The sequence below is a fragment of the Cnephaeus nilssonii genome, assembly GCF_951640355.1.
Source record: "Cnephaeus nilssonii genome assembly, chromosome: 3".
Classification (NCBI taxonomy): Eukaryota; Metazoa; Chordata; class Mammalia; order Chiroptera; family Vespertilionidae; genus Cnephaeus; species Cnephaeus nilssonii.
In genome coordinates this window covers 41,351,178-41,377,991 of record NC_137074.1, presented here as the reverse complement: position 1 = coordinate 41,377,991, position 26,814 = coordinate 41,351,178, and the positions used below count along the sequence as shown (strand labels likewise).

General features: G+C 43.7%; 1 protein-coding gene across 1 annotated transcript in view; it reads left to right on the top strand.

Moving 5' to 3' along the window:
- MCF2L2 (MCF.2 cell line derived transforming sequence-like 2) overlaps window positions 1-26,814 on the top strand; it is a gene marked incomplete at its 5' end in the record, with an annotated part of 193,282 nt that overhangs the window by 11,748 nt on the left and 154,720 nt on the right. Inside the window, one exon of the mRNA XM_079763591.1 lies at window positions 22,699-22,782. Within this exon, the coding sequence (XP_079619717.1) occupies window positions 22,699-22,782 (84 nt within the window). The remainder of the gene's footprint in view (window positions 1-22,698; window positions 22,783-26,814) is intronic.

The window sequence follows — 26,814 nt, the reverse complement described above, 5'->3', positions numbered from 1 at the left end:
ACTCCTGGTTGAGGGGACAATTTGCATATTCTCCTTTTATTACATAGGATATTAATTTAAAGACAAAATTCAAAAAGCACTACCAAACAAAACCCAGAAATTTTTCTTAAAGTACTTTACATGCTTTTAACACTAACAAAGAACTGTCTATAATCTTCAAAAGCCTTCTGATATAACCTATTTGAGAAAAGATTTGGCAGTTTCTTACAAGTCAAATATACACCTCTCCTTTGCCTTAGCAATACCATTCCTATGTGTTTATCCAAGAGAAATGCAAACATATGTCCACACAAAGACCTTTACATGAATGTTAACAGCAACATTATTCATAACAGCTTGAATTGGCGGGGGTGGGGGGCGGGGGGGGGGGAGGGGAAATCCCTGAATGTCTATGAGCAGGAGAATAGACAAACCGTACCATCCATATGATGGGATCTAACTCGGCAATAAAAAAATGAATGAACTACTAATACAACATGGGTGAATCTCAAACATTATCCTGAGAGACAGAAGCTAGACACAAAATAATATATACTGTAAGATTACATTATATGAACTTTTTGAACAGGCAAAACTAGTCTTTATTGAAAAACGAATACAACAGTGGTCAGTCGCTTGGGAGCTAGGTTTGCCCAGGAAAGAACATGTGAAGTCCTTTCTTTTCTGTGGATGGAAATGCCTTCTATCTTGAAAGGGGTATGAGTTATATGGATGTATCCATTTGTCAAAATTCATTACAATGAATTTCACTTCAGATTTGAGTATTTCAACACGTGTAAATTTTACCCTCTTCCTAAATTTTTATTTTTTAATAAAAAGGGTCTTCCAGTTTCTTCTTGGCCAACTACAAGCCTTACTCTGAACTTTAAGCTTGAATCATATGAATAAAAATTAGAAGTTTGTATGCAAAATTATTTATTACTTATCTGACATTTCACATTGTGCTCTTTCTTTAAATATTAGAGTACAGCATTAATAAGCAAAACCATTAAGCTTGAAGGACCAAAATAAAATGCATTATGAAAAAGTGGCCTCCCTCTGAATATACCACATTCTGCACAGCACAGTTCTGAAAGGTGAACTCACTTTTCCCCAAGAGGTAGTAAGTTGGGGAAAAGTTGTGGTCAGATCAAAGAACTTCCTTTACTACAGTCATGATAATGTATTTGCACCTGATCTAGAAGTAGTTCAGGAGATACTCTGCATCCCATTTTAGGATTTGAACCTTTGCCATTGTTGTGCTAAACTGTGTTGCACAGATAGTACAACATATCAATGTTGCCTAGACAGTGATTTCTGTTGGCTGCATTGTTAATTCTCTGGATTGTATTCCTTGGCTGCCTGAAGAGGTTGGAAGAGAAAGAGGGGAGAATTGTGGCCTGGAATAAATTTTCTTCAGAGCATTCTATAAAAAAATGTATCCCTGTCTATTATTTTTATATACTGTATATTATTTTTATATACAGTAGCCTGCTGTATATCTCATGATGTGATTCCTCTAAAAAAAAAAAATCTGATTCTCATGGACTTTAGGATTTCCCTCTCTATCCCGACAATCTCATTCCCCAGTTTTCCTTTTATTTCCAAATGAGGAAATCTGGTAATCTGTTGGGCCTGTAATCCTGTGAGCACTCACCAATCCAAAGGATCAACTCTCAGCAATGCAATGACCTTGAGTGAACTTGAGAGAGATTAGCCAGGAGAAGGGATTGAACAGATCTGTGTGAGTGCAGCGCTGAGAGGAATGGAGGGGCGTGCTGCGGGCACCATCCCCTGGAATCCAATGGCTTCCTGGTGTAAGAAGTGTGGGCAGCAGGACCCGAGACACTTACCTTACACCTCAGTGCGGATAACAGAAGCAGAGATGAGGGCTTACCACCATTTCCTAGAAAACTGCACTAGGCTAGAATATATGGCAACAGAAGGTACTGTGAGAGCAATAATGCTTTTCTTTTATGTACGTTTTGTTATTTAGCCTTATTCTCAATGGAACAATAGCTTAACTAACAAATTTTACATTAAAAAAATTTACTTTGCAATGCTGCCTCTAGTTTCCTAAGATGTTTAAAAAGTACTTTTTAAAAAAAGCATTATTTTTTTTAAAGCTATTAACAATTTTGTAGATGGTCGTTTATTGAAAATTTATAATAAAAAGAGATGTCCAAATATTCTGGAAAAAATCAGTCTATAAGATGAAATGTGTAAGTCTGAACCAATTTCAAAAGCATATATGTCTGTATCTATACATATTGACTATTCTATAGACATTGACATAACTAATTAATTTTGGAGGAAGGAATGGTATGGAGTTTTACTTTTCTTATTTTTGTTGTATTTTTACATTAAAAAAACAACAACACTCCAGCATATATTCCTGTTATAAAATGAAAATAAGAATTCAGATTACGAAATACATGTTCCTGAAGAAAATGTGAAATCTGAAGAGAAATGTTAAGTCTGAAATGCTAAGGCTTCATGTTAGACATATGAGCTGATAACAGCCTGGTGGTTTAAGAATAGAAAAAGGAGAAAACACTTCCCTGCAGTGGGCTGCGTGAGAAGAAACACATTTCTAAGTCGGCCTTACATATTATTTGGAAGCTAATGCTCTAAGAGCTGAAGCAACGACTTTTTGTTTCTAAGACTGCTGCTTTCACGGATGGGCTTATTAATATACGCTCACTTTTTTTTTTTTTGCCCTGAAAATGTTTTTTTGTTTTTTTTTAAAATATATTTTATTGATTTTTTACAGAGAAGAAGAGAGAGGGATAGAGAGCCAGAAACATCAATGAGAGAGAAACATCGATCAGCTGCCTCCTGCACACCCCCCACTGGGGATGTGCCCGCAACCAAGGTACATGCCCCTGACCGGAACCGAACCCGGGACCCTTGAGTCCGCAGGCCGATGCTCTATCCACTGAGCCAAACCGGTTTCGGCTGAAAATGTTAATGATTCATTCTCCTCCTTGCCCCACCAACCCCACCCCTGCCCTGGATCACAGGCTAGGAAAGGTGATTAAAGCCAATGTCTTTGTCCTTCTCATTACTCTTGCTTTATTCTTGGAACCTATTTCTTCAAGAGAAAATAATTATTGAATGGAGAAATGTGCTCTTAAAATAAATTAACCATTCTTGCCACATACTCTCCTTTAAAAAAAATATTTTTATGGTTGACAGTCCCCTATCCCCCCCCCCCCCCCCCACCCTGCACACGCCTTTACCCCCTCTACCCAGCCGCTGCCCCTTCCCGGCCTTCACCACACTATTGTCTGTGTCCATGTATTGCTGTATATACTTTCTACTTGAGACGTGATTCATGTTTATACTACATTCTGCACCATATAATTATATTCTCAAAGGCAAGGGCTACTGTGTATTTGCTACTTAAGAAAGAACAACTTGTTCATCAGATTTTGCTTTCCACACTTAAAATACTTACATAGGTGCTCGCCTATGCATGTGCATAAATCCTTACAGGGCTTGACTTCAGGTATAAATTATTGCCTTAATTTTCCTAAAGTTAAATCGTAAGAGCTTTACAGCTTTGTTACTAGTAAGGAGAGGAAGTAATTTGGAAGAAGAATATGAAGAATTTCTGAATCCTAAACTCACCGCATTACATATATACTATTGTTGCCTTTCTTCTTCTCCCCACTATAAAAGGTGGTGAAAGGTTCACCTACAGGCTCTGGCTGTCAATCACTTTATTCTGTCTGTGACTCAAGACAGTAATGAAAGTCTGAGTCTCTGAATGCAAGTTTTATGAATGTGTAAGTGGCCTTTCTGACATTACTGCTATCGTATATTTATGGGGTGCTGTTAGTCAACTTCTTGGCATAATACTGCTATCTTGGGATTAAGGGAACGAAACTCAAGAGATGACACACTGATTGAGATGTGTGTTAACCAAGACCCATATTTCATTTAATTGTTGGGGGCCAGGGAGAGTCAGCAGTGGAGGTTTGCTTTTTCACTGGCTATTTCCCCTTTTTATTTTTAAAAAGAATGAACAAAGTGTGTTTAAAAATAATATCATAAAATGAATTCATACCTGTATGGTAGGGTAACACAACTGCAGCAATCCTAAATTTCAATGAATTAATGCACTCGAATACACTGTCCCATGGTCAGAGGGCCACTTCCCTCAGTGTTTTGGGGACCCTACCTGCTTCTATTTTGTGGGTCTGCGGTACTCTAGCTTCAGAATTGTCACCTTGCAGCTGCAGGAGGGAACGAGACAGTGCTGAAGACACATCCACCTCTTAAGTACCCTGATTCAAAAGTAACACATCATTTTTATTCATTTCCCATTGGCATTCACTAGTCACAAGGAGATAGGGTGTGTGTGAGGGAGATGGAGTCCCTGATAGGCAGTCACCTTCCAGTGGTAATTCTGTTGTATAGGAGAGGAACTGTGAGTTTTTGGTGGGCAGTTAGCTATCTCTGCCCCAATTGCTCATTGCAAAAATTTGAGTAAGTCCCTCTCTTATGTATATACTAGAGGCCTGGTGCATGAAATTCGTGCACAGGGGGGGGGGGGTCCCCCAGCCTGGCCTGCGCCCTCTCACAATCCAGGACCCCTCGGGTAGGGTCCCTAGGCCTGGCCAGCGATCAGGGCCTATCAGGGCTTTCCTTCCCCCAGCTGCCAGCAGCTGGCCCTGCCCCCACCGCTGCCACTGCTTGCCATCTGTGCGGTGCTTCCCCCCCTCCTCTGCCACCATTTGTCTCCCTCTGCAGGCGACAGGCATGGGGTGCAATCACTTAGCTGGCCTGGGCCTTTCTCTGTGGGGTGATCGATCGTGGGGCTCCGCGATCAATTGCTGCGCAGAGGGTGGCCTGGCCCTCCCTCTTTGGGGCAATCGCGGAACCCCCTCCGCCCCTCCCGATCACCTGCCTCACCAGTTGCAGAGGGTGGCCTGGGCCTCCCTCTGTGGGGTGATCGTGGAGCAATGGCGGGGCCCCCCTGACCAATCACATTGCACCCACTTGGCTGGCCTGGTGCCAGTGTGTGTCATAGCATGGTCGTCTGGAAGGTTGTCTGGATGGTCATTCTGCTGTTTGGCCATTTGGTCTATTTGCATATCACACTTTCATTTTTTAGACTAGGGGCCCAGTGCACAAATTCGTGCACCTTGAAAGGAACTGTGGGCTGTGAGGCTGCGGTGGGCATAGGGGCGGGTCTTGGCTCATCCTCCATGCCTCTCCCACCGTGGTCCCCGGTCCCTTGTCTGCCCACAGCCCCGCTCCCACCACCACCACTCCCATATGCTGACGGTGCCAACCCTGCTCACACCCACTCACGGCACAGAGCGATTGGGGCCGGCGCCAGCAGCAGGTGCGAGTGGGGCCGTTGCTGGCAGCGGGTGTGAGAGGCGGCTGCCAGCCCTGACAGCCCCTCAGGAGATAGAGAAGCTCTGACGGTCAATTGGAGCTGGCAATAGCCCCTTGCACCTGCTGACGGTGCTGAGTGATCGGGGCTGGTGCCAGGCGCCAGCTGCGGGTGTGAGCAGCTGTTCCGGCACCGGCAGTGGGTGCAAGCGGGGCCAGCGCCAGCAGTGGATGTGAGTGCTGGGCGGGACCGCGGGAGCAAAGAATTTTCAGTAATCACCAGAGGCTCGCTCTGATGACAGCGACCCGGGCCCCGCCTTGATCTGGTGCCCCGCTCATCTGATCCACCATCCTGCTGTGGCCAATGCCCGCCATATTCCATGCTCTGCCGCCTGCTGCCGATGCCTGCCATGTTCCATGTGAGACCCCTGGTGGTCAGCGCATGTCATAGCGACCGGTTTTTCGGTTGAGTTTTTCCACCGTTTGGTCTATTTGCATATTACCAGTAGGATTTTATATATATACTAGAGGCCCAGTGCATGAAATTCATGCACGGGGGTGTGTGTCCCTCAGCCCAGCCTGCACCCTCTCCAATCTGGGACACCTCGAGGGAAGTCAGATATCCATCTCAAAATCCAGGATTGCTGGCTCCCAACTGCTCGCCTGCCTGCCTTCCTGATTGCCCATAACTGCTTCTGCCTGCCAGTGTGATCACCCCCTAACCATTCCCCTGCCAGCCTGATTGATGCCTAACTGCTCTCCTGCCAGCCTGATTGCTCTTAACTGCCCTCCCCTACAGGCCTGGTCCCCCACAACTGCTCTCCCCTGCAGCCCTGGGTCCCCCGCAACTGCCCTTCCCTGCAGACACAGTCACCCCCAACTTCCCTCCTCTGCCAACCTGGTCACCCCTAACTGCCCTCCCCTGCAGGCTTGATTGCCCCCAACTGCCCTCCCTTGCAGGCCTAGGTCCCCCCCCCCCCAACTGCCCTTCCCTGCAGGCACGGTCACCCCCAACTTCCCTCTGCCGGCCTGGTCACCCCTAACTGCCTTCCCCTGCAGGCTTGATCACCCCCAACTGCCCTCCCTTGCAGGCCTGGTCTCTCTCAACTGCCCCCCCCTGCTGGCCTGATCGCTCACAATTGCCCTCCCCTGCTGGCCTGATCCTTCCCAACTGCCCTCCCCTGCTGGCCATCTTGTGGCGACCATCTGTGTCCACATGGGGGCAGCCATCTTTGGGCATACGGGGGCAGCCATCTTGTGTGTTGGAGTCACGGTCAATTTGCATATTACTATTTTATTAGATGGGATAGAGACTTGGTGCATGGGTGGGGGCCAGCTGGTTTGCCCTGAAGGGTGTCCTGGATTAGGGTGGGGGTTCCCTTGGGGCATGGGGCGGCCTGGGCGAGGGGCCTGTGGTGGTTTGCAGGCCGGCCACGCCCCCCGGCTACCCAAGCAGAGGCCCTGGTATCTGGGATTTATTATCTTCTATAATTGAAACTTTGTAGCCTTCAGCGGAGGCCAGGGCAGGCCAGGAACTTGGCTTCCTCCATCGCCGGGGAAACCCAAGTCTCCTGCCTGCTCCGTGGCTGCAGCCATTTTTGTTGGGATTTATTTATCTTCTACTAGAAGCCCGGTGCACGAAATTCGTGCACGGCAGGGGGTTGTCCCTCAGCCCAGCCTGTACCCTCTCCAATCTGGGACTCCTGGAGGGATATCCGACTGCCCGTTTAGGCCCGATCCTGGTGGGATCGGGCCTAAACGGGCAGTCAGACATCCCTCTCACAATCCAGGACTGCTGGCTCCCAACTGCTTGCCTGCCTGCCTGCCTGATCACCCCCTAACCACTCCGCTGCCAGCCTGGTTGATGCTTAACTGCTCCCCTGCCAGCCTGTTTGCCCCCAACTTCCCTCCTCTGCCAGCCTGGTCACCCCTAACTGCCCTCTCCTGCAGGGTTGATCACCTCCAACTGCCCTCCCTTGCAAGCCTGGTCCCTCTCAACTGCCCTCCCTTGCAGGCCGGGTGCCTCCCAACTGCCCTCTCCTGCTGGCCATCTTGTGGTGGCCATCTTGTGTCCACATGGGGGCAGGATCTTTGACCACATGGGGGCAGCTATATTGTGTGTTGCAGTGATGATCAATCTGTATATTATTCTTTTATTAGATAGGATAGAGGCCTGGTGCATGGGTGGGGGCCAGCTGGTTTGCCCTGAAGGGTGTCACAGATAAGGGTGGGGGTTCCCTTGGGGTGTGGGGTGGCCTGAGTGAGGGGCCTGTGGTGGTTTGCAAGCCGGCCACGCCCCCTGGCAACCCAAGCGGAGGCCCTGGTATCTGGAATTTATTTTCCTTCTACAATTGAAACTTTGTAGCCTGGAGCAGAGCCAAGCCTGGGGCTCTGGCAGCCATTTCTGTGGCAGTTAATTCACCTTCTACAATTGAAACTTTGTAGCCTTAAGCGGGTGAGCCCGGCCAGGGTGTGCGGAAAGCTTTGCTTCCCCTGTTGCCGCCGGCAACCCTGGCCTGCTCTCTCAAGCTCCATTCTGCCGCCATTTGTTTGAATTTGTTTACCTTCTATAATTGAAACTTTGTAGCTTGAGTGGAGGCTTAGGCCTGCAACGGCTATGGAAAACTTGGCTTGCTCTGTTACCTGGGAAACCTTGCTCTCTGTGGCTGTAGCCATCTTGGATTGGGGTTAATTTGCATACTCGCCCTGATTGGCTGGTGGGCGTGGCTTGGCTGATGGGTGTGGCTCATGTAGCAGAGTGATGGTTAATTTGCATATTACCATTTTATTAGAGAGGATAATTGAAACTTTGTAGCCTAGAGTGGAGTCCAGGGCCGGCCAGGGTGTGCGGGGAAGCTTGGCTTCCTCCATTGCTGGGGAAACCCAAGCCTCCTGCTCACTCTGTGGCCGCAGCCATCTTGGTTGAGTTAATTTGCACACTCACTCCTGATTGGCTGGTGGGTGTGGCTTGTGGGTGTAGCGGAGGTACGGTCAATTTGCATATTACTCTTTTATTAGATAGGATAGATATGTAAATTTCACATAAATGATAATGTTCTGCTCTGTATCTTTCTTTTTTAAAAACTTAGCATATTTTGAATTTCCTTACCTGTTAGTACATATAGATCTATCAGATTATATTTAACTAGGGGCCCGGTGCACGAAATTCGTGCACTGGGCGGGGGGGGGGGGTGTCTCCTCAGCCCAGCCTGCCACCTCTCACATACTGGGAGCCCTCAGGGGATGTCCTACAGATGGCTTCCCTTTGTGGGAGACAACCTGGCTGATCAGGGAAAGGCACCAGCCCCATCACCCTGCTGCTGGAGCCACTGCCAGTCACTGCAGCCACCTTTAGGCATTTTCAAGATGTGTCTTTCATAGGATATGACATTTCTTTCTTTCTTTCTTTCTTTTTTTTTTTTTATCCTCACCTGAGTATATGTTTCTATTGACTTTTAGAGAATGTGGAAGAGAAAGGGAAAGACAGAGAGAAACATCAAAGTGAGAGGAATACTTTGATTGGTTGCCTCCTGCATGAGCCCTGACCTGGGCCCCAGCCAGGGAGGAGCCTGCAACTTAGGTACATGCCCTTGATCAGAATTTAACCTGGGCTCTGCGGTTGGCAAACCTAGGCATTATCCACTAAGCCACACCGCCTAGGGCAGGTTATGACATTTCTTAGCCCTCCAGCAGCGGACCTTTGTTTTTTTCTCCAGAAGTGTGGTGGAAAAGCCCTAGATCACCTTTTTGGATTCTTATACCCAAGTTACTAAAAATATTACCAGTGGCATACAGGGAGATTAGCCAATGAGCGGTCAGAAAAGGTGTTTCCTTTGTAGTTCACACCTATCTCGGGCCCTGGGCAGGGACCCCCAGCTGGCTCTGATCGCCCCGCTCCACTCCCAGCCAAGGCTGCAAGCCTCTGTTTGAGGCTCGGGCCCTGGGCAGGGACCCCCAGCTGGCTCCGATTGCCAGGCTCCGCTCCCGCGGCCAAGGCTGCAAGCCTCTGGCCAAGGCTTGGGCTCTGGGCAGGGACCCCCAGCTGGCTCCAATAGCCTGCAGGGGACCCCAGCTGGCTCTGCTCACCCGGCTCCACCCCCAGCCAAGGCCTAAAGCCTCTGTTTGAGGCTCGGGCCCTGGACAGGGACCCCCAGCTGGCTCTGATCGCCAGCAGGGGACCCCAGCTGGCTCCAATCTTCCCCTCTGATCTTCGGCTCCAATCGCCCAGTTCCGACCATGGCCGCTCTCCGAGGCTGCAGCCATCTTGGTTGGGTGTATTTGCATATCGCTTCTGATTGGCTGGTGGGTGTGGCTGGAGCGTGACTGGTGGGCATGGCTTGTGAATGTAGTGGAGTGATGATTTGCATATTACTCTTTTATTAGATAGGATGGTTACATAGTATTTTATTGTATGGCTATATCATAATTTATTTAATTGATCCCCTATTAATGGACATTTGCACTAGAAGAATAATACTATAAAAAACATCATTGTAGCCAATTGCTTTAAATTTGTGTTAATATTTCTTTATATTAAATTTCTAGGCATGAAATTTCTTGGTTAAAGACTGCATATTTAACATTTTGACAGATATTCCCAAATTAATCAACTTTTAAAAAGTGCCTATTGATACTTTTACTTATAGAGAATCTGCCTATACTTTTGCCAACTCTATGTGCTATTTATCTTTAGAATAACTGCCAATTCATCAGGCAGAAAAGATCTCATTCTGTTTTAATTTACATTTGTTTGTGAGGTTAGACATCTTACATGTATATTCTTCTGTGAGTTGTCTGTTCTTTGTCTATGCCTATTGTTTTAGTTTCCTAGGGCTACTGTAACAAATGACTACAACCTTGATGGCTTAGATTACAGGGTTGGGGAACGACCAGGCAGCAGGCTGTATAAGGCCCGCAAGATCATTTGGTCTGGCCCTGCCAAGGCATCAGGGGTGAATTAATTAAATATTTACATGGCACTCACCATATACGAGAAATTTTTAAAAACTTCTCTAGCTATATTAACTCAATTTTTACAATAACCATACTAGGTGGATATATTATAATTTCCCCTATTTTCAGATCAGGACATTAAGGCACAGGGAAGTTAAGCAACTTGCTTGAGGTAACTCTGCTGTAAATGGCAGAGCCAGGATTTGAACCCAGGCATTGTGGCACCAGAGGTCATGCTCTTCATCACTGCACTTGATGTCCTGTTATGGCCAACAGATTGACCCAATTCCATTTGTTAATAATCTCCCCGGACCCCACTTGAAATGCCACTCTTTATCATATACTGCTTCCCAACGTATAATCTCTGTCCTGCTCCTGGGTCTTTCTAAACTCACAAGTTCTATCAAAGTTACTTCTAAATATAAGGGAAAGAGGTAAGATGATGTCAGTGGGGCATTTGTGAGCAGAATTTCAAAGCAAAACACCAATGCATGACAATAACATGGGTGTTTGAGAAAAATCTATTGTATCCTTGGGATCATGGCTCAAAGAAGTGAATGATAAATTTAATTGGCTTCCATTTGAATTGAATCTATTTTATTCAAACTGCTTCCACATGTTATTTTAAATTAAATTGGGTAATGCATGTAAACCTTATAGCACAGCACGTGGTAGGTAGTAAGTGCTCAATAAATGGTATATTAATCCTCACATCAGCCCTCTAAAGAAATATTAGGTGGAGGGGCTGGTCAGTGGCAGAGCTGGGTTGAAGTACAGTTATTTTCATAGTATCTGAATGAATGAATTAATGAGAGAGGAAGGAAGGAATGTTAGGTCAAAGTCTCCAGGGTTTTGTTTTTTTTAATCCTCACCCGAGGATATTTTGTCCATTGATTTCAAGAGAGGGTGGAAGGGAGGGAGGAGGTGGGGAGAAACATTGCCTCCCATGCACGCGCCCCTACCAGGCCTGGGGAACCTGCATGTGCCCTTGACCGGATTCAAAACCCTAATCCTTTGGTTTGTGAGCTGATGCTCTAACCACTGAGCCAAATCAGCCAGGGCTCCAGGGCCTTTTTTTAGAACAAATATAAAATTTATATCCATCATATTGCTCAAATGTCTAAAATGCCGATTAATTTATGTTAAGATATTTTTTTCTATAAGGTGCTTTAAAAAGAAATGAAACTCTTGGGAAAATGCCCTGTTCAGTGATCATTAGTCATGTTGATATAGTAGGCAGTTAGACAGACATGAGCAGAATAGGACCGATAGGCCAGGTACAGAAGGTCACCAGGGCAGAAAGCCCCAGGTGCCTAGCTAGGGGAAAAACTGGGAAAACAAGTATTGTAGGATGGGCCCTCACCCCCAGGGTAACTTTTCCACCCCTACCATATCACTAGTCACGCGGTGTAGATCCCCTTAGAGGAGCAACAAGGGGGCCCGTGCACAACCACTCCCTTAAGCATTAAGCCCTCAGGGAAATAAGGTTCTGACCCGCATCAAGTAATCTTAGGAACAAAGCCTTGGGTGTGCTGATCGCAGAGTCAGAGTTTTGGTCAAACTAGAGATAACATCTAGGTCTCAGTGGTGTTTTAGCTCCAGACCCAGAAAAGTAGCAAGACCAGATGGAGCTACACCATGGCTGACAGCAGGACCAGCTGCAATTGTTACCATTGTAATTAGCAAGTTATTAATAATAGGAAAGGAGCCAAAGGGAGGCCAGACAATATAGACATGGCCATCTGGGCAGCTTCACCGGGAAGCTGAAACTTCACCCTCCCCTGGGAAACACTCGTTCATTCCCTGCACATCACTGGGGGAAGGGACCAGACAAACGGGAAGATGGGCGCATGCACAGTCAAGTTGGGTGACATAGGGAAGGAGCCTCTCAGTCTAACCTGGGACAGAGGTCCATTGGCTGAGGGGAAGCACGGGACTTGTTTGGAAAGTGTGTAAGGAGGATTCTCCGAAAGGTCAGGGGCCTCTGGGGGGAACCTTGCTGAAGGCGGCAGCCCCTACCTTGACTTTTCCAAACAAGTCCGAGCCCCCGGGTGTTTTACTGGAATCTCTACATTTAGTCTTCAAACCCAACCTGGTAGAAGCATGTGCTTTCTCAAGGATACTTATCCAGCTGATTGTATCTAGAGGTTAATTTTAATTCAAGCTGTTGTTGCAATAAAAGCCTAAGGAGGCAGGCAATCGAGGCTGCTTTGTTCCTAAAGCAAAACAGCCACTAAGCCTTCTCTTTCACAGAAACATGTGTCACAGTAATCTATTCATCCCTCACTCAGGGTCTGCTGGTCAGCCCCGGCAATTGGCCAGAGTAAGTGGGGCCACTGCAAGCAACCAAAATCTTAGAAGGTTAAAATCCCCAGACATAGGAATTATCTCTCTCTTGTTCCTCTGGTTTTGCTCCTGTTTCCCTGCATTTGCCCATGTTCCTAGAAGCCCCACACAATGGACTGATGCAGACCCCACACACAATGGGCTGATGGACTATAGCTAGGAACACAAACTAAGCTAGCCTGATGCTAGACTGCACTGTGCTCCAACATGGAATAGACATTCTGGGCAACAGATTTAATCCTAGCTCTGCTGAAAGCAAAACAGGACTTTTTTCTTGGAGGGTGGAGGGAAATGGGACCTTGGAAACTCAGGGGTTTAATTCCACAGAAATAAAGCTTTCTACAATACCTTATTCTTCTGTGCCAGTCTTAGAAAATTCCTTTTCTCATGACATCACAAGAAGCTCACTTCTTCTCACAACTGGTGGGGAGAAGGAGGCTCCCCACTGATAACACAATCACTAATGACCCTACCCTAGGGCTGACCAATCGGTAGAGACCATGACCCTGAAAGACACACCTGGAAAGCTGATGAATATTCTATTGAGATTCTCCCCGGAGGCATTCCCTAAAACAGTGATGGCGAACCTATGACACGCATGTCAGCACTGACACGCATAGCCATTTCTGATGACACGCGGCCGCATGCCGAGCATGAAACATTTGCTGCTCCTGAGGATGAAACATTTGTGACTAGACTAGAGTCTTGGAGTTAGTTTTTTCCTCAAAGTGACACACTACCCAAGTTATGCTCAGTTTTTTGGTGAAGTTTGACACACCAAGCTCAAAAGGTTGCCCATCACTGCCCTAAAATCATCACCTTTAAAAACCCTCAGCATGAAGATCTCTCTCTCTCTCTCTCTCTCTCTCTCTCTCTCTCTCTCTCTCAGATGTCCACGCCTTTCCTGTTCCTTTCTTCCCTCGAGGTGCGCACCTTTGCTCTCTTTGTCCTAAGCTCTAAGGGCTCTTCTTTTTCCTCTGTAACCTATTTTCTGAGTCCACGCGGCCCTACTGGCTCACTTCTTCCCCTCTGGCTTTCCAAATAAACTTCCACTGCCAAACTCAAGGACTAAGGTCTAACTCTGCCAGAAATATCTGGTGCTGTTTCCCCATTAACAATATCAAGTCTTCTCATCTCATGTTCTATCCAAGACACTGTTTCCAGTTGATAGACTTGATTGAATCCAAGGCTGGAAGTGGGCTAAGCATGAGATAATATAGGCATTAAGGGGCCTACACTGAGATAGGGCTTGAGGTGTGCTGGGTAGACAGGTAAGCAGGTGCTCGAGCCAGGGTTAATTTGTTTCCCAGCGTGCAGACTACTAAAATAACACAGAAGAAAACGTTTGGCCAAAAGTTACGCCATCTAGGCCTCAGTTTTAAGAATACCTTGGATGCATGTGGATGATTATTTTTATTGAATGATAATAGAAGCAGACTTGGACCACCCAAATAAAACCCTTTTCCCCCCTCTTTAGCTGCATTTTCATAAGCAACAGGAAAGTGCCAAGAATAGCCTGAGGCCTTGGAGTCCACGTGTGCTGGCTTCTCTGTAGCCCCAGCCTTAGGAGGGTTTGTTGGAAAGGCCCCCTGCCCAAGCCTCTCCAGGGAATCAGAATCTGCATTTAAAACCCAGGGGATTTAAATATTCATTATCATTTGAGGAGCACTGCTCTGGGGGAGTATTGATAAAAATGCTGGTGGGGCACTTTGAAATCTAGTGCTAAAACTTGAGGGCTTTATGGAAAGGAGGAATTTGGTATTTTCACAGAATTCTTAATTTTCCTCAGGGCATTTGTTGATTTCCTTTTATTCAGAATAGCCCAGGCACCAGAGCTGGTCGCACCTCTTCAATAGTTCTGAAGGGCTACAGGAGAACATTGCTAATGAAACTCTTTGCATAGAAATGTCCACCTCTGTAGTGCTTGTCTTACACAAGGGTACAAAGTGAAATGTCAGTAGAAATTATGAACCTTTAAATGTATCAACTTTTTCTGTAATGGAAAAAAACAAAGAGAAAGGGGACTTGGATAAGTATTCAAAAACATTATACCTAGTAATGTTTCACCAGTTCTTAAAGCAGTTTTAAACAGGCATTTGCAGAGCCTGGGGCAAGAGTACAAATGGAGGCTCGCATACCACAGTTCAATAAAATATATCCTATCTTCTTACCTTGACAAACATACCCTCATAATGTTGTAGGCGGTGGGCAGGGCACCAGGTGTCTGACTGGTGGGGTCAGACCAAACCTGGGTTCAGCAACCTCGTTGGTACTTGGGTTCCGGCCAAAGTACCAGAGAATTCAGAGCCAAAGCCCAGACTGTAGGAGAACATTTATTGGGTAAATCACAGAGGGAGAAGTAGTTGCTAGAATTAATGGGCTTAGGAAACAAGTTATAGAGGAAAAGGAAGGGCCCTTGGGAGTGAGGAAGCTGATGGTAAAGGTGCCAGGGGCAGGGAGGGGGGAGTAGGAAGAGAAAGAGAAAAGAACTGGTGTGCTCCCAGGAGGGAGAGCACACTGGGTCCTCCATCCTAAGTATTTTAAGGGTGGGCATTTTAGGGGAGCTCTCAGGGGAAGATGGCAATAGGATATGCAGCAGTTTTCCTGGTGAGTCCTTTCAGGGTTGTGGTCTTCACTGACTGGCCAGCACCGTCATTCAATGCAGCTGGTCCTGAGGCTGGTTTTGTTGCTTTCTGGGCCTGGAGCTGCCAGACATCTTGAGGCATAGATGTTATCTCTAGGGAAGAAAGGTCAGGAGGTCCAAACTGCATGACCAGTGATTTACTAAAGATTAAAGCGTCATCCTGGGGGTGAGGTCCTACCCTACAATTGATTGTCCATTGCTAGGCACCTGGGGCTTTCCGCCCTAATGGCCTCCTGTACCTGGCCCATCATCTATGCTCTGCTCATGTCTGTCTAACTGCCTACAACAATAAGAACAACATTAAAATATGTTTAAAGATATGGTTTATAGATGACTAAAAATCAGAAAAGGGCAAATTGACTAAATTGAATTATTGTGCGTCTGAATGTCATGTTGATTAGCTGGTGAAATTTGGATTAGCAATAACGATATGCATAATCTGTCATTAAGTAATCCATGAAGCATTTTTTTTTGCCTTCATCTCAGCAAAAGCACTATATTGTTAACATTGAGATTTTCACATAATTTGAGCTCTGTTGAGAGCAGTGATCTGAAGTAAATGTGATCTAAATCAAATGTAATTGTGTCCAAGGAGTTCAAAATTTGAATGTTTGCATAACGAATTGAAAGGAAAAAGAAGAATGTTGATGCTTGGAAGTATTGGACATGATCTTTCATTATATAAGAATCTAAACACTAATGCCACATGAGAGGATGAATTCAACAAATTAATTCATTTGTCTTTTCTCTTACCTAAGCACTCCCACTGCTCAAATCCTCACCGCTCACATCCTCCCAGCATTCTGAAGCAGTCTCTGTCCCTGATAACAGCAATGGCACGGCTCGAAAACCTTCGTAGCATTTGGATACAGTCACCTTTTCTTTTGATGATATAGACCAAGAGATGTGAAATATTTCCCTGGGGAACCAGTGCTGTTAAGACAGTAGATGTTTAGAGCTATGGTGTGCTGTGCCAGCACTGAGGTCTGGATTTTGAGTTAACAGAGGCACCCATGTGGTCTTTAACTCATCTCTTTATGGGAGGGAGGGTTGTGATATGCGGAGCTCTCAAAAATGTGGGGCCTGGAGCAGGGGTCACAAGGAAACTTTCTGGGTTGATGGAAATGTTCCATATCTTGATCTGTGTGATGGTTACATCCGTGTAGATATTTGTTAAAATTCATCAAACTATGCACTCAAGATCTGTGCATTGTACTGCATATAAATTATACTTCAATAAAGTCCTGTTATTATTAAAAAATAAAGGCTGTCAGAGCATGCTTTTGTCTATGTGAACTAAAAGGGGTAACCACAGTATGATTCCATCACTCTAACACAAATATTTCATGTACTCCTTTTTCATATGCCTGCATGCATGTACATAAACACACCACATGCTTTCTTCTTTTTTTAATGTAGCTGAAATCCCACCACATGTATGATTTTTATATCCTTGATATTATACTTTAAATCTTTCTCTGTGGACATAGTGCACATAATTATTCAGTGGTCCTTGACTAATGATGGTTTGACCTGATGATTTTTTTACTTTAAGATAGTCATTTTCTGAAGGCAGCATTATCTGGATACCAAAACTAGATAAAGACATTACAAAAAAAGAAAATTACAGGGCAATATCCTTGATGAACATAGATGCAAAAATTCTCAACAACAAATTAGCAAACTGGATTCAACAATACATTTAAAAGTTTAGACACCATGACCAAGATGATTCATCCCAGGAATGCAAAGATGGTTCAACATTCATAAATCAATCAATACAATATATCACATTAACAAAATAAAGGATAAAAACCATATGATCATCATAAAAACCAATAGATGCAGAAAAGCATTTGACAAGGAACATGTCTTAACATAGTAAAGGCCATATATGACAAACCCATAGCTAACATCATATTCAATGGTGAAAAGCTAAAAGCATTTCCTCCAAGATTAGGAATAAGATAAAGATGCTTACTATCACCACTTCTATTCAACATAGTACTGGAAACCCTAGCCACAATTATCAGGTAAGACAAAGAAATAAAAGACATCCAAACTGGGAAGGAAGAAGCAAAACTCTCATTATTTGCAGATGACATGATACCAATTATAGAAAACCCTAAAGACACCACCAAAAAACTATTAGAACTAACAAATGACTTCAGTAATGTTGCAGGATACAGAATCAATATACAGAAATCTGTTGTTTCATATACCAATGACAGACAATCAGAAAAAGAAATCAAGAAAACAATCCTATTTCAATTGTATCAAAAAGTATAAAATACCTATGAATAAATTTAATCAAAGATGTGAAAGACCTGTAGTCTGAAAACTATAAAATATTGAAGGTATAAATAAATGGAAGGATATACCTTGCTTATGGATTGAAAGGATTAATATTGCTAAAACTTCCTTACTACCTTAAGTAATATGCAGATTCAGTGCAATCCCTATTAAAATACCAATGGCATTCTTCTCAGAATTAAAACAATGGAATCTTAAAATTTATTTGAAATCACAAAAGACCCCAAGTAGACAAAGAAATTTTGAGAAAACGAAGTGGGATATATCATGCTCCCAGATTTCAAACTCTACTACAAAGCTACAATAATCAAAACAGTATGACACTGGCATAAAAACAGATATATTGATCAATGGCATAGAATAGAGAACCCAGAAATAAACTCTTGCTTATATGGTCAAGTAATACATGACAAAGGAAGTAAGGGTATACAATGGGGTAAAGTCAGTCTCTTTAATATGTAGTGTTGGCAAAACTGGACAGGTACATGCAAAAAATAAAAATTGACCACTTTCTTGCACCATATACAAAAATAAACTCAAAATAGATTAATGACTTAGATGTTAGACCTGAAACCATAAAACTCCTAGAGGAAAACATAGACAGTAAACTCTGACATTGCTCTATTTATTTATATACCTCCTCAAGCAAGGGGAACAAAGGAAAAATAAACAAATAGGACAATATCAAACCTAAAAGCTTTTACATGGCAAATGAAACTATCAACAAAGTGAAAAGACAACCTACTGAATGAGAGAAGATATTCATGAATGATACATCCAATAAGAGGTTAATATCCAAACATATCAATCCAATAAAAATATGGGCAGAGGACCTGAATAGACATTTCTTCAAAGAGGGCGTACAGATGACCAACAGATATACTAGTATGTAAAGATGCTCAATATCACTAACATCAGGGAAATGCATATCAAAAACACAATGTGATAACATCTCACACTTGTCAGAATTGCTATCATCAATAAATCAACAAATAACTAGGTCTGGCAAGGCTGTGTAGAAAAGGGGACACTCATGCACTGTTGGTGGGAATGTAAATTAGTGTAGACACTATGGGAAACAGATGGAGATGCCTCAAAATATTAAGAATAGAGCTGCCACATGATCCAGTAATTCCACTTCTGGATATTTATCCGAAGAAAACAGAAACACTAATTTGAAAATATATGAACTCCTATGTTTATTGCAGCATTACTAGTAATAGCCAAGGTATGCAAATAATCTAGATGCCCACCAACAGATGAATGGATAAAGAAGATATGGTATGTATACAATGGAATATTATTTAGCAACTAGTGGCCTGGTGCATGAATTCATGCACATTGAAAGGAAATTAATTCGAAAAAATATTTTAATATTGCTATTCGCCCTTCTCTATAATAGAAGTGTCAACCAAATTCACAATCGACAATGACAGGTCGAAACACACGTGTGTGACTGGCACCAGTGAGAGCTTTATATGTATCACACATGCATGAGTCAATTTAGCCTTTTATATATATAGAATAAACTTGCTTAATTAGACCTGCTTTCTGATTTAGCTAAACTTTTACCAGTCCAGTGAAGCACCCCAACTTCTCTTTCATGTAATTGTCAGCAACACAGCAATAAATATCAACACGAAGCAGATTATTATTGTAGATCACACAGGGAGAACAAAGGGTAAAATATTTAACTGCAGCAGTGTTTGCCTATATTCTGTGCAGTGAGAAAACCTTAAGTCATTTTCAAGGTCCACCATTTCTTACTTCTTTTCAGTTGGGTCAAGTTTCTAAACTTTCTAAATCTCGGTTTTCTGGCTAATGAAAAGAAAATAGAATTCTACCGAGTCTCCTATCTACCTACTCCAGGACTTCTGTAAGAATCAAATGAGATGAGGCCCAGGAAAATGCTTCACAGACATTTGTTTAAAGTGTAAAATGTTTCCACCTGTGTTCTTGGGTTGAAGAAACTGCAAGGAGGCTAGTCGCTAGGGAGAGGAAGCCGGGTGTTGCTACATGACGTCATTACCTTGAGCCCACAGTGACCGTTTCTGGGTTGGGCTGGGCTGTGGGCCACATTTTGCACCAGGGGGTCTTGGCAGCATTGGCTACGATTTGGTGGGGTGTCGCTCCGAGGTGGTGGCAGGGCCTGTGTCCCACTTGGTGGAAGCTGAGTGTTGGTTTGTTGGCGCCAGGTCCATGGTGCTGGCCAATGCACATCATGGCAGCTCCTGCATTGAGCATCTGCTCCCTGGTGGTCAGTGCCTGTCATAGCGACCAGTCGGATGGTTGGACACTTAGCATATCAGCCTTTTATATATACAGATAAAAAAGAATGAAACCTTGCTATTTATGACAACATGGATAGACCTAGAGGGTATTATGTGAAGTTAAGTAAGTCAGACAGAGAAAGATAAATATGTATGAACTCACTTATATGTGGAATCTAAAATAAAAACCCAAATAAATAAACCAAATAAAACAGAAATAGAATCATAGACACAGAAAACAAGTTGATAGTTACCTAAGGGGAAGGGACAGAAAAAAATGAGATGGGCATGTACAGGATAGGGAATATAGTCAATAATATTGCAATAATCTTTTAAATGATGACAGATGGTTACTAGATTTAGCATGGTGATCACTTTGTTAGGTATATTAACCCTATAATAAAAGGCTAATATGCAAATTGTCCTCTTGGGAGTTCGATCGCTTTCTATGACATGCGCTGACCACCAGGGGGCAGTGTGGAACATGGAGGGCGACCAACGGTGGCAGAGCACTGAAGAACAAGAAAACGAGGAGGTGGGGAGGTGGGGAACTTGATCGGCCCTGATCACCGCAGGCCTAGGGACCCTACCTGTGCATGAATTTTGTGCACTGGGCCTCTAGTGTTGAATAACTATGTTGTATACCTGAAACTAATATAATAATGTATGTTAACTATATTTTAATGAAAATAAAAATAATTAAAAAACAAAATGGTGCAAGGGATGGTTGGCTTACTCGGTTCTGTTGTCCCCTTCACATCTTACTTTTTTAATTTAAAGTGTTTAATATAAAACATACCTTAAATATTGAGGTGTAACAATAATAAATTGCATTTATGATCTTAGTTTTCTCTGAGATAATTGCCTCTTAAATATGTTCCCTCATGTATGAAAAAATAATAATCTATCTCTAATTTTGAGTAGACTACTGGGCAATTGTTTTCTGTAGCTAAATACTCTTTAGCTACATAACCCCCTGTTAGTGCTTAAATTCTTTATGTGGTTGTAATACTTTAAAATTGTGTTTGAAACAGGTGAGAGAATTGTATAATGAACCCCCATGGACCCATCAACCAGCTTCAGTGATTATCCATATTTTGTCAATCTGCTTTCTTCTCTCCTGCTCCCTGCACATTTTTGGCAGGAAGGAATGCTGGAGTATTTTTAAGCAGGTCTTAGACTTCATATACTTTCTCTGTTAAATACTTTACTTTGTGTATCTAACAGAGAAGGCCCTCCCTTTGTGTAAAATATAACGGCAATGCCATTATTGCACCCACAGAATTAATAGTAATGTAGGAGTTCCTTGAATTTTTGGTGAATTCAGAGTAGAAAGTATTGGGCTCAAGGAACTCTGGCCTGAGTTTACCCCCTTTCCTCTCCCCCCAAAAAAGAGATGTAGAAGTCATTGAGGAAGGGTCTTTGGATTTAAACTGGCACTTGCCCAATCTCTTATATGACTTTCAGAAAGCAATTATGGGAAAGACGTGTCCAGAGCAACGCAGATAGCCAGCATTTACTGGATACCTACTGTGTACACCTCCATATGCATCATCTCCTTCAACCTTCACACCAAAGCTGAGAAGTAGAAACCATGGCTCTAGGAGGAGCTTCCCAACTATAACCTCTGATTGGTCAACATTAGAATATCCCAGACTGCACATGAATTAATAGGAGATTCCTATTTAGTGTTAGTGCACAGGCTACTTGGTTTGTGCCTTAATCTAACCAAATGTTTAACTGTGGTAGAAATAATTAGTTCATTCTTTGAGATTCCCTGGAAACAATTACATGAGGATAATAATATCTCAGGCAGAGAGAACATGAAAATGGTTTTCGCTTCCCAGCCCAGGCTAAGGGATTCAGCTGAGTCTTCCCCTCTCTCTACTCCCCCTTTCCCTAATGGATAGAACGCAAATTATAGGGCTAGAGGACATTTGTAGATTTGAATTTTTGTCTTGGAAACCTATAACCTTTTATTCAGTAAGGATCATCTTTAAATAGCAAAATAAAGAAGTGCCTCCTTAAACATGCTTGGCCATGGGAAGAGGCCCCTTGAAATATTCCAGAAAGAAAGAAAAAATGGAGGCAAATATAAGGGAGGCAAAAAGGAAGGAAGGGAGGGAGAGAGGGAGGGAGTGAGGGAAGAAGGGAGGGAAAAAAGATCAAAGAACCTTCATAAATCTAGACTGATTTTATCACCCAGCTTGAGATGAACTCTGGTAACTTAAATTGTGTTCAAAATATCCTTCTGGCCCTAACTGGTTTGGCTTAGTGGATAGAACGTCAGCCCGTGGACTGAAGGGTCCCAGGTTTGATTCTGGTCAAGGGCCTGTACCTTGGTTGCGAGCTTGATCCCCAGTAGGGGTCATGCAGGAGGCAGCTGATTGACGTTTGTCTCTCATCGATGTTCCTAACTCTCTATTCCTCTCCCTTCCTCTCTGTATAATCAATAAAATATATTTTTAAAAAATATCGTTCTGCAGACTCAAAGGAGTAAGCAGACACCTAAGTACCTCCCTTAGTAATGAGACCATTAGCAGGTTAACTGTGAAGCTACTGAAGCTTAAACTTCAGGGCCCAATCCTTACACTGATCCCTCCCAAAACCTTGGGAGAAGCTCTAGAAAGGGGTTCCTGTGCTCATGTGTATCAGCTTCAAACCACTCAAAACCCAGACCCATGCATGCATCTCAGGAATAGAGTTTTCAGGAGAATCATGTGTTCATAACCAACTCTTGATTCTTGATAAGTCCCACATTTCCCTAGTAGTAGAGCTTTCTTCCTTTTACTTTCTCTTTGTAATTTGCAAGGATTTAACCTAATTTGTATTTCATTTATGCAGATGAAATTATGCAGCAGGAAATCAGGCCCTTGTTGGCAGTGGATATAATTGAACAGCTTCACAGACAATTTGCCATTCTTTCAGGTAAGGGGCTAATTCATGTGTATTTGTAGATTTTATTGGGGGTTCTGCTCGGAGGGCCCAACCTCTTGAATCTTGGTGAACGTTATACTCGAGTCTCAGTCATCCCTTAAGCCTCACTCAGAATGGAAGGAACGGGGGACCATCCAGCTGCATTGGGGGTGGGGGTGGTGTGGGGGTGGGGGGCGAATCTCATGGATGTCATTCCTTTAGCTGTTGGGTGCAATTTGATCTTTCTCGAGGGAATACATTTCTTCGAGATTGTAAAAGAACAGAGCTGAAAAGATTTTGAGGAAGAAAAAGAAATAATTACGGACAATAGCTGCCACCATGATGTTGTTCTAAGATCCAACCTTAAGAGAGTCTTGGTTTTAAGGGTTCATGAGTATTGCTGAGGTTGTTTGGTCTCTGAGAGATTTGTCTTGTATCCTTAGCTCCTAGGACCTAATTTTAATATGTTGTTGTTTTTTTATTAAGCATTTGATTGGGAATAGAGAGAGGCTAGTATGGATAAAAGGCTAGAAATTTTCTGAGCCTGGGCACAGCGCTGAAAAGTTGTCATTACTAGATTATTATTCTTTCTTATTCACTTAGTGAAGGGTGATATGACATTAATTACTGAAACTGGAAGTACATACCAAACCCTAAAATATAGTTAGACCAAACTTGGGAAGCATGGGATAGTGAGATTAGATGTCCTTAACACATATCCTAGAGGAATAAGGTAACAAGTCACTATCCTTATCTTTTTAAAAATATATATATATATTTTTATTGATTTCAGAGAGGAAGGGAGAGGGAGAGAGAGAGATAGAAGCATCAATGATGAGAGAGAATCATTGATTGGCTGCCTCCTGCATGCCCCCCACTGGGGATGGAGCCCACAACCTGGGCATGTGCCCTGACTGGGAATCAAACCGTGACCTTCTGGTTCATAGGTTGACACTCAACCACTGAGCCACACCAGTCGGGCACTACCCTTATCTTTTTTTTTTTAAATATATTTTATTGATTTTTCACAGAGAGAAAGGGAGAGGGATAGAGAGCTAGAAACATCGATGAGAGAGATACATCTACCAGCTGCCTCCTGCACACCCCCCACCGGGGATGTGCCCACAACCAATGTACATGCCCTTGACCAGAATCGAACCTGGGACCTTTCAGTCCGCAGACCGACGCTCTATCCACTGAGCCAAACCGGTTTCAGCTACCCTTATCTTTTATAGCTCCTCTGAAAAAAGCAACAAAGCCATCTTAGTTACATTGTAGAGAGAATATGTAGTTAGTGTGGATTTTATTCTACAACATGGGATGTAAAAAAAGTCACATTTCTTTCTTTTCCTAAATTATATTTAATCTGCTCTAAACTCATTCTACTGAGTTTAAGGGAAATTTAAACTTTGTTTTTCAGGTATGTTTCCCACCCCAGAGTAGTATCCTAGGAGGGGACATCTTATACAATCCAGAATACCTGGTGAATTCTCTGGTCTTTCCTCCACATTGGTCACTACTCACATAGTCACTGGGAGCTACATAAGTGCAGGGTGTTCATGTTTCTTATTTCTGCCTGCTTCACCAGTGCTTCGAACGGAGTCTGAAACATATCAAAATTATCCAAGTCCTCCTGGTCTGTCCTGTGAAGCCGGACTGTCTGATCATTGAATCCCCACTCTAGGCACCACAGTCTTGGCCCTGGAGGGAGTGCCCAACCACCCTCCTGAGGGAGCCCTCTCATAGCTTCCCATGGGGAGCCTAGGATTGTGCAGAACCAAAGGCAGGATGGGAACTGTCTCTGGGTGCTGGGGTTCTTGTCCCAGCATTAAGAAGTGTTCAGCAACCTGGAGAAAGGCTGTGCTAGATCAAGTAGGAGTCCAGAGATGAAAGATAGTTTTGAGAGGCATGGGGGTCAGAGGAGCTTCAGCTAAAGGAGCTAAAGTTTCCCTTGACTCAGGACCCCGTGCTTTTTATTAACACAAATTGTCCTAAGGCAAGGTGGAGATATACACTTCAAAGGGTAGGGTACAGAAGCATTGTCAGATTGGGAAATAGCCTATAGCTGTTCAGGTGTTTGGCCAACAGGAGGCAATAACATGTAGATTAAGATGCCCTGACCTGTCTAGCAGTAGAAAATTATCCTATTCAGGTTTGGGGGAAGTGCCTTCTAGCCACTCCAACAGGTAATTACATATGTGACCCAGCCCTTGTTGAGCCCCCAAGTTTCATCAACCTTTTGATAAAACTCTTGTAATTATGACATGCTGAATTGGCTCCTGGCATCTGGGTTTCTGGCAACTGCTGCTGTGGCCATGCACCACAGAAGACCCCTCGGCCACCAGTGTGCATCAAGGTCTGGAATGGATGATGGGGTGGGGCAGGGTGGATTCCTACAGCTTTACACCCAAACTCTAAAGCCTCAGTATATCCTATCTAATAAAGAGGGAATATGCTAATTAACCCTCACACCATCGCAAAGATGACGGGCCCACAGCGAATAAGGAGGAATATGCTAATTGACTGCTCTGCCCTCAAAGATGGCAATACCCACAGCCAATAAGGAGGAATATGCTAATTGATTGCCCTGCCTGCAAAGATGGCAGTGCCCACAGCCATAAGGTGGCAGTGCCCAGTCCCATCAGCCCACCAACCACCCAGGGCTGGCCTGAGGCACAGGCAAACCTTGAATGGCAGCTGCCCAGCCACTCAGGGCCGCCCAAGGCTCAGGTAACCAAGGCTGGCCGAGACTTGTGCTGCCAGCAGTGGCAGCAGCAGAGGTATGATGGGGCGTCACCTTCCCCTGATTGCCGGGTCACCTCCTGCCCCCGAGGGCTCCCGGACTGTGAGAGGGGGCAGGCTGGGCTGAGGCAACCACCCCTCCAGTGCATGAATTTTCATGCACTGGGCCTCTAGTGAGTATATAATTACACAATGGCTCATCTGGGGAAGGAGTCCAGAGATTGATTAACTTATATGTTTAATGATCCAAAGTGATCTCCTTTGAGTATTATTGAGGCATTTCTTTCTTTTCTAATTTCTTAGAGGCAGAATAGGAGAAACAAACTGGTACCCAACAGCCCTAAATAAGGATTTAGATTCTGCTACTGACTAACTGTATCACCTTAGGCAATTTTCTTCTCAAGGCCTCTGTTTCCTCTTATGAATAATGAATGGAATCATTGAAATTTTGAGGATTAAATGACATAATGTATGAAAAATGCTTACTATTGCATGTTCCAAATACATGTTTGACCTTTTTATTCATGATATATTTTAATCCCATAGCAATGTTTATTTTAGTATATTACAAAAAATTGAATCAACAGAAACAGAAATCAGATTGGCAATTGCCAGAGGTGGGGTTGGGAGGTGAGCGAAAGGGGTGAAGGTGGTTAAAAGGTACAAACTTTGTTATAAGTTCTGGAGATGTAATGTACAGCATGGTGACTAGTTAATACTGTACTGTATGTTTGAAAATTGCTAAGAGAGTAGATCTTAAAGTCTCACCACAAGGAAAAAAGTTGTAACTATGTGAGGGTATGTGAGGGTATGGATGTTAACTAAACTTTTTGTGGTGACCATTTTGTATTATATACATATATCAAATTATTATGTTGTACACCTTACACTAGTACAGTGTTGTCAATTATATCTCAATAAAACAGGAAAAAACCTTCGTGATTATATGTAAAGCAGAGTTAGAGTCTAGGATCAGATCACTTACATTGAGATTCTAGGAAGACATTCAGAAATCACATAGGGTGTGGGACAGTTCTTGATTATGTAGGACAGATCATTTAGTATCCTAGGCCCCGAGATTTCCAAAGTGCCTCCCAGAGAGTGGGGCGGCCATTGTTTCCAGTTAAAATCTTTTGGGAAAGAGAAAGGGAAAATAGATACTTGAAGGCAAAGGGCAGTAACTGCCTCCATGTCTCTCCCATTGTTGATCCTCAACGTCTTTCCATAGGATTTCCCAGCATTCCAAATTCTCTTCTGCATGATGAAGTCTTCGTGCCATTTAACGAACAGGTAAAATTTATA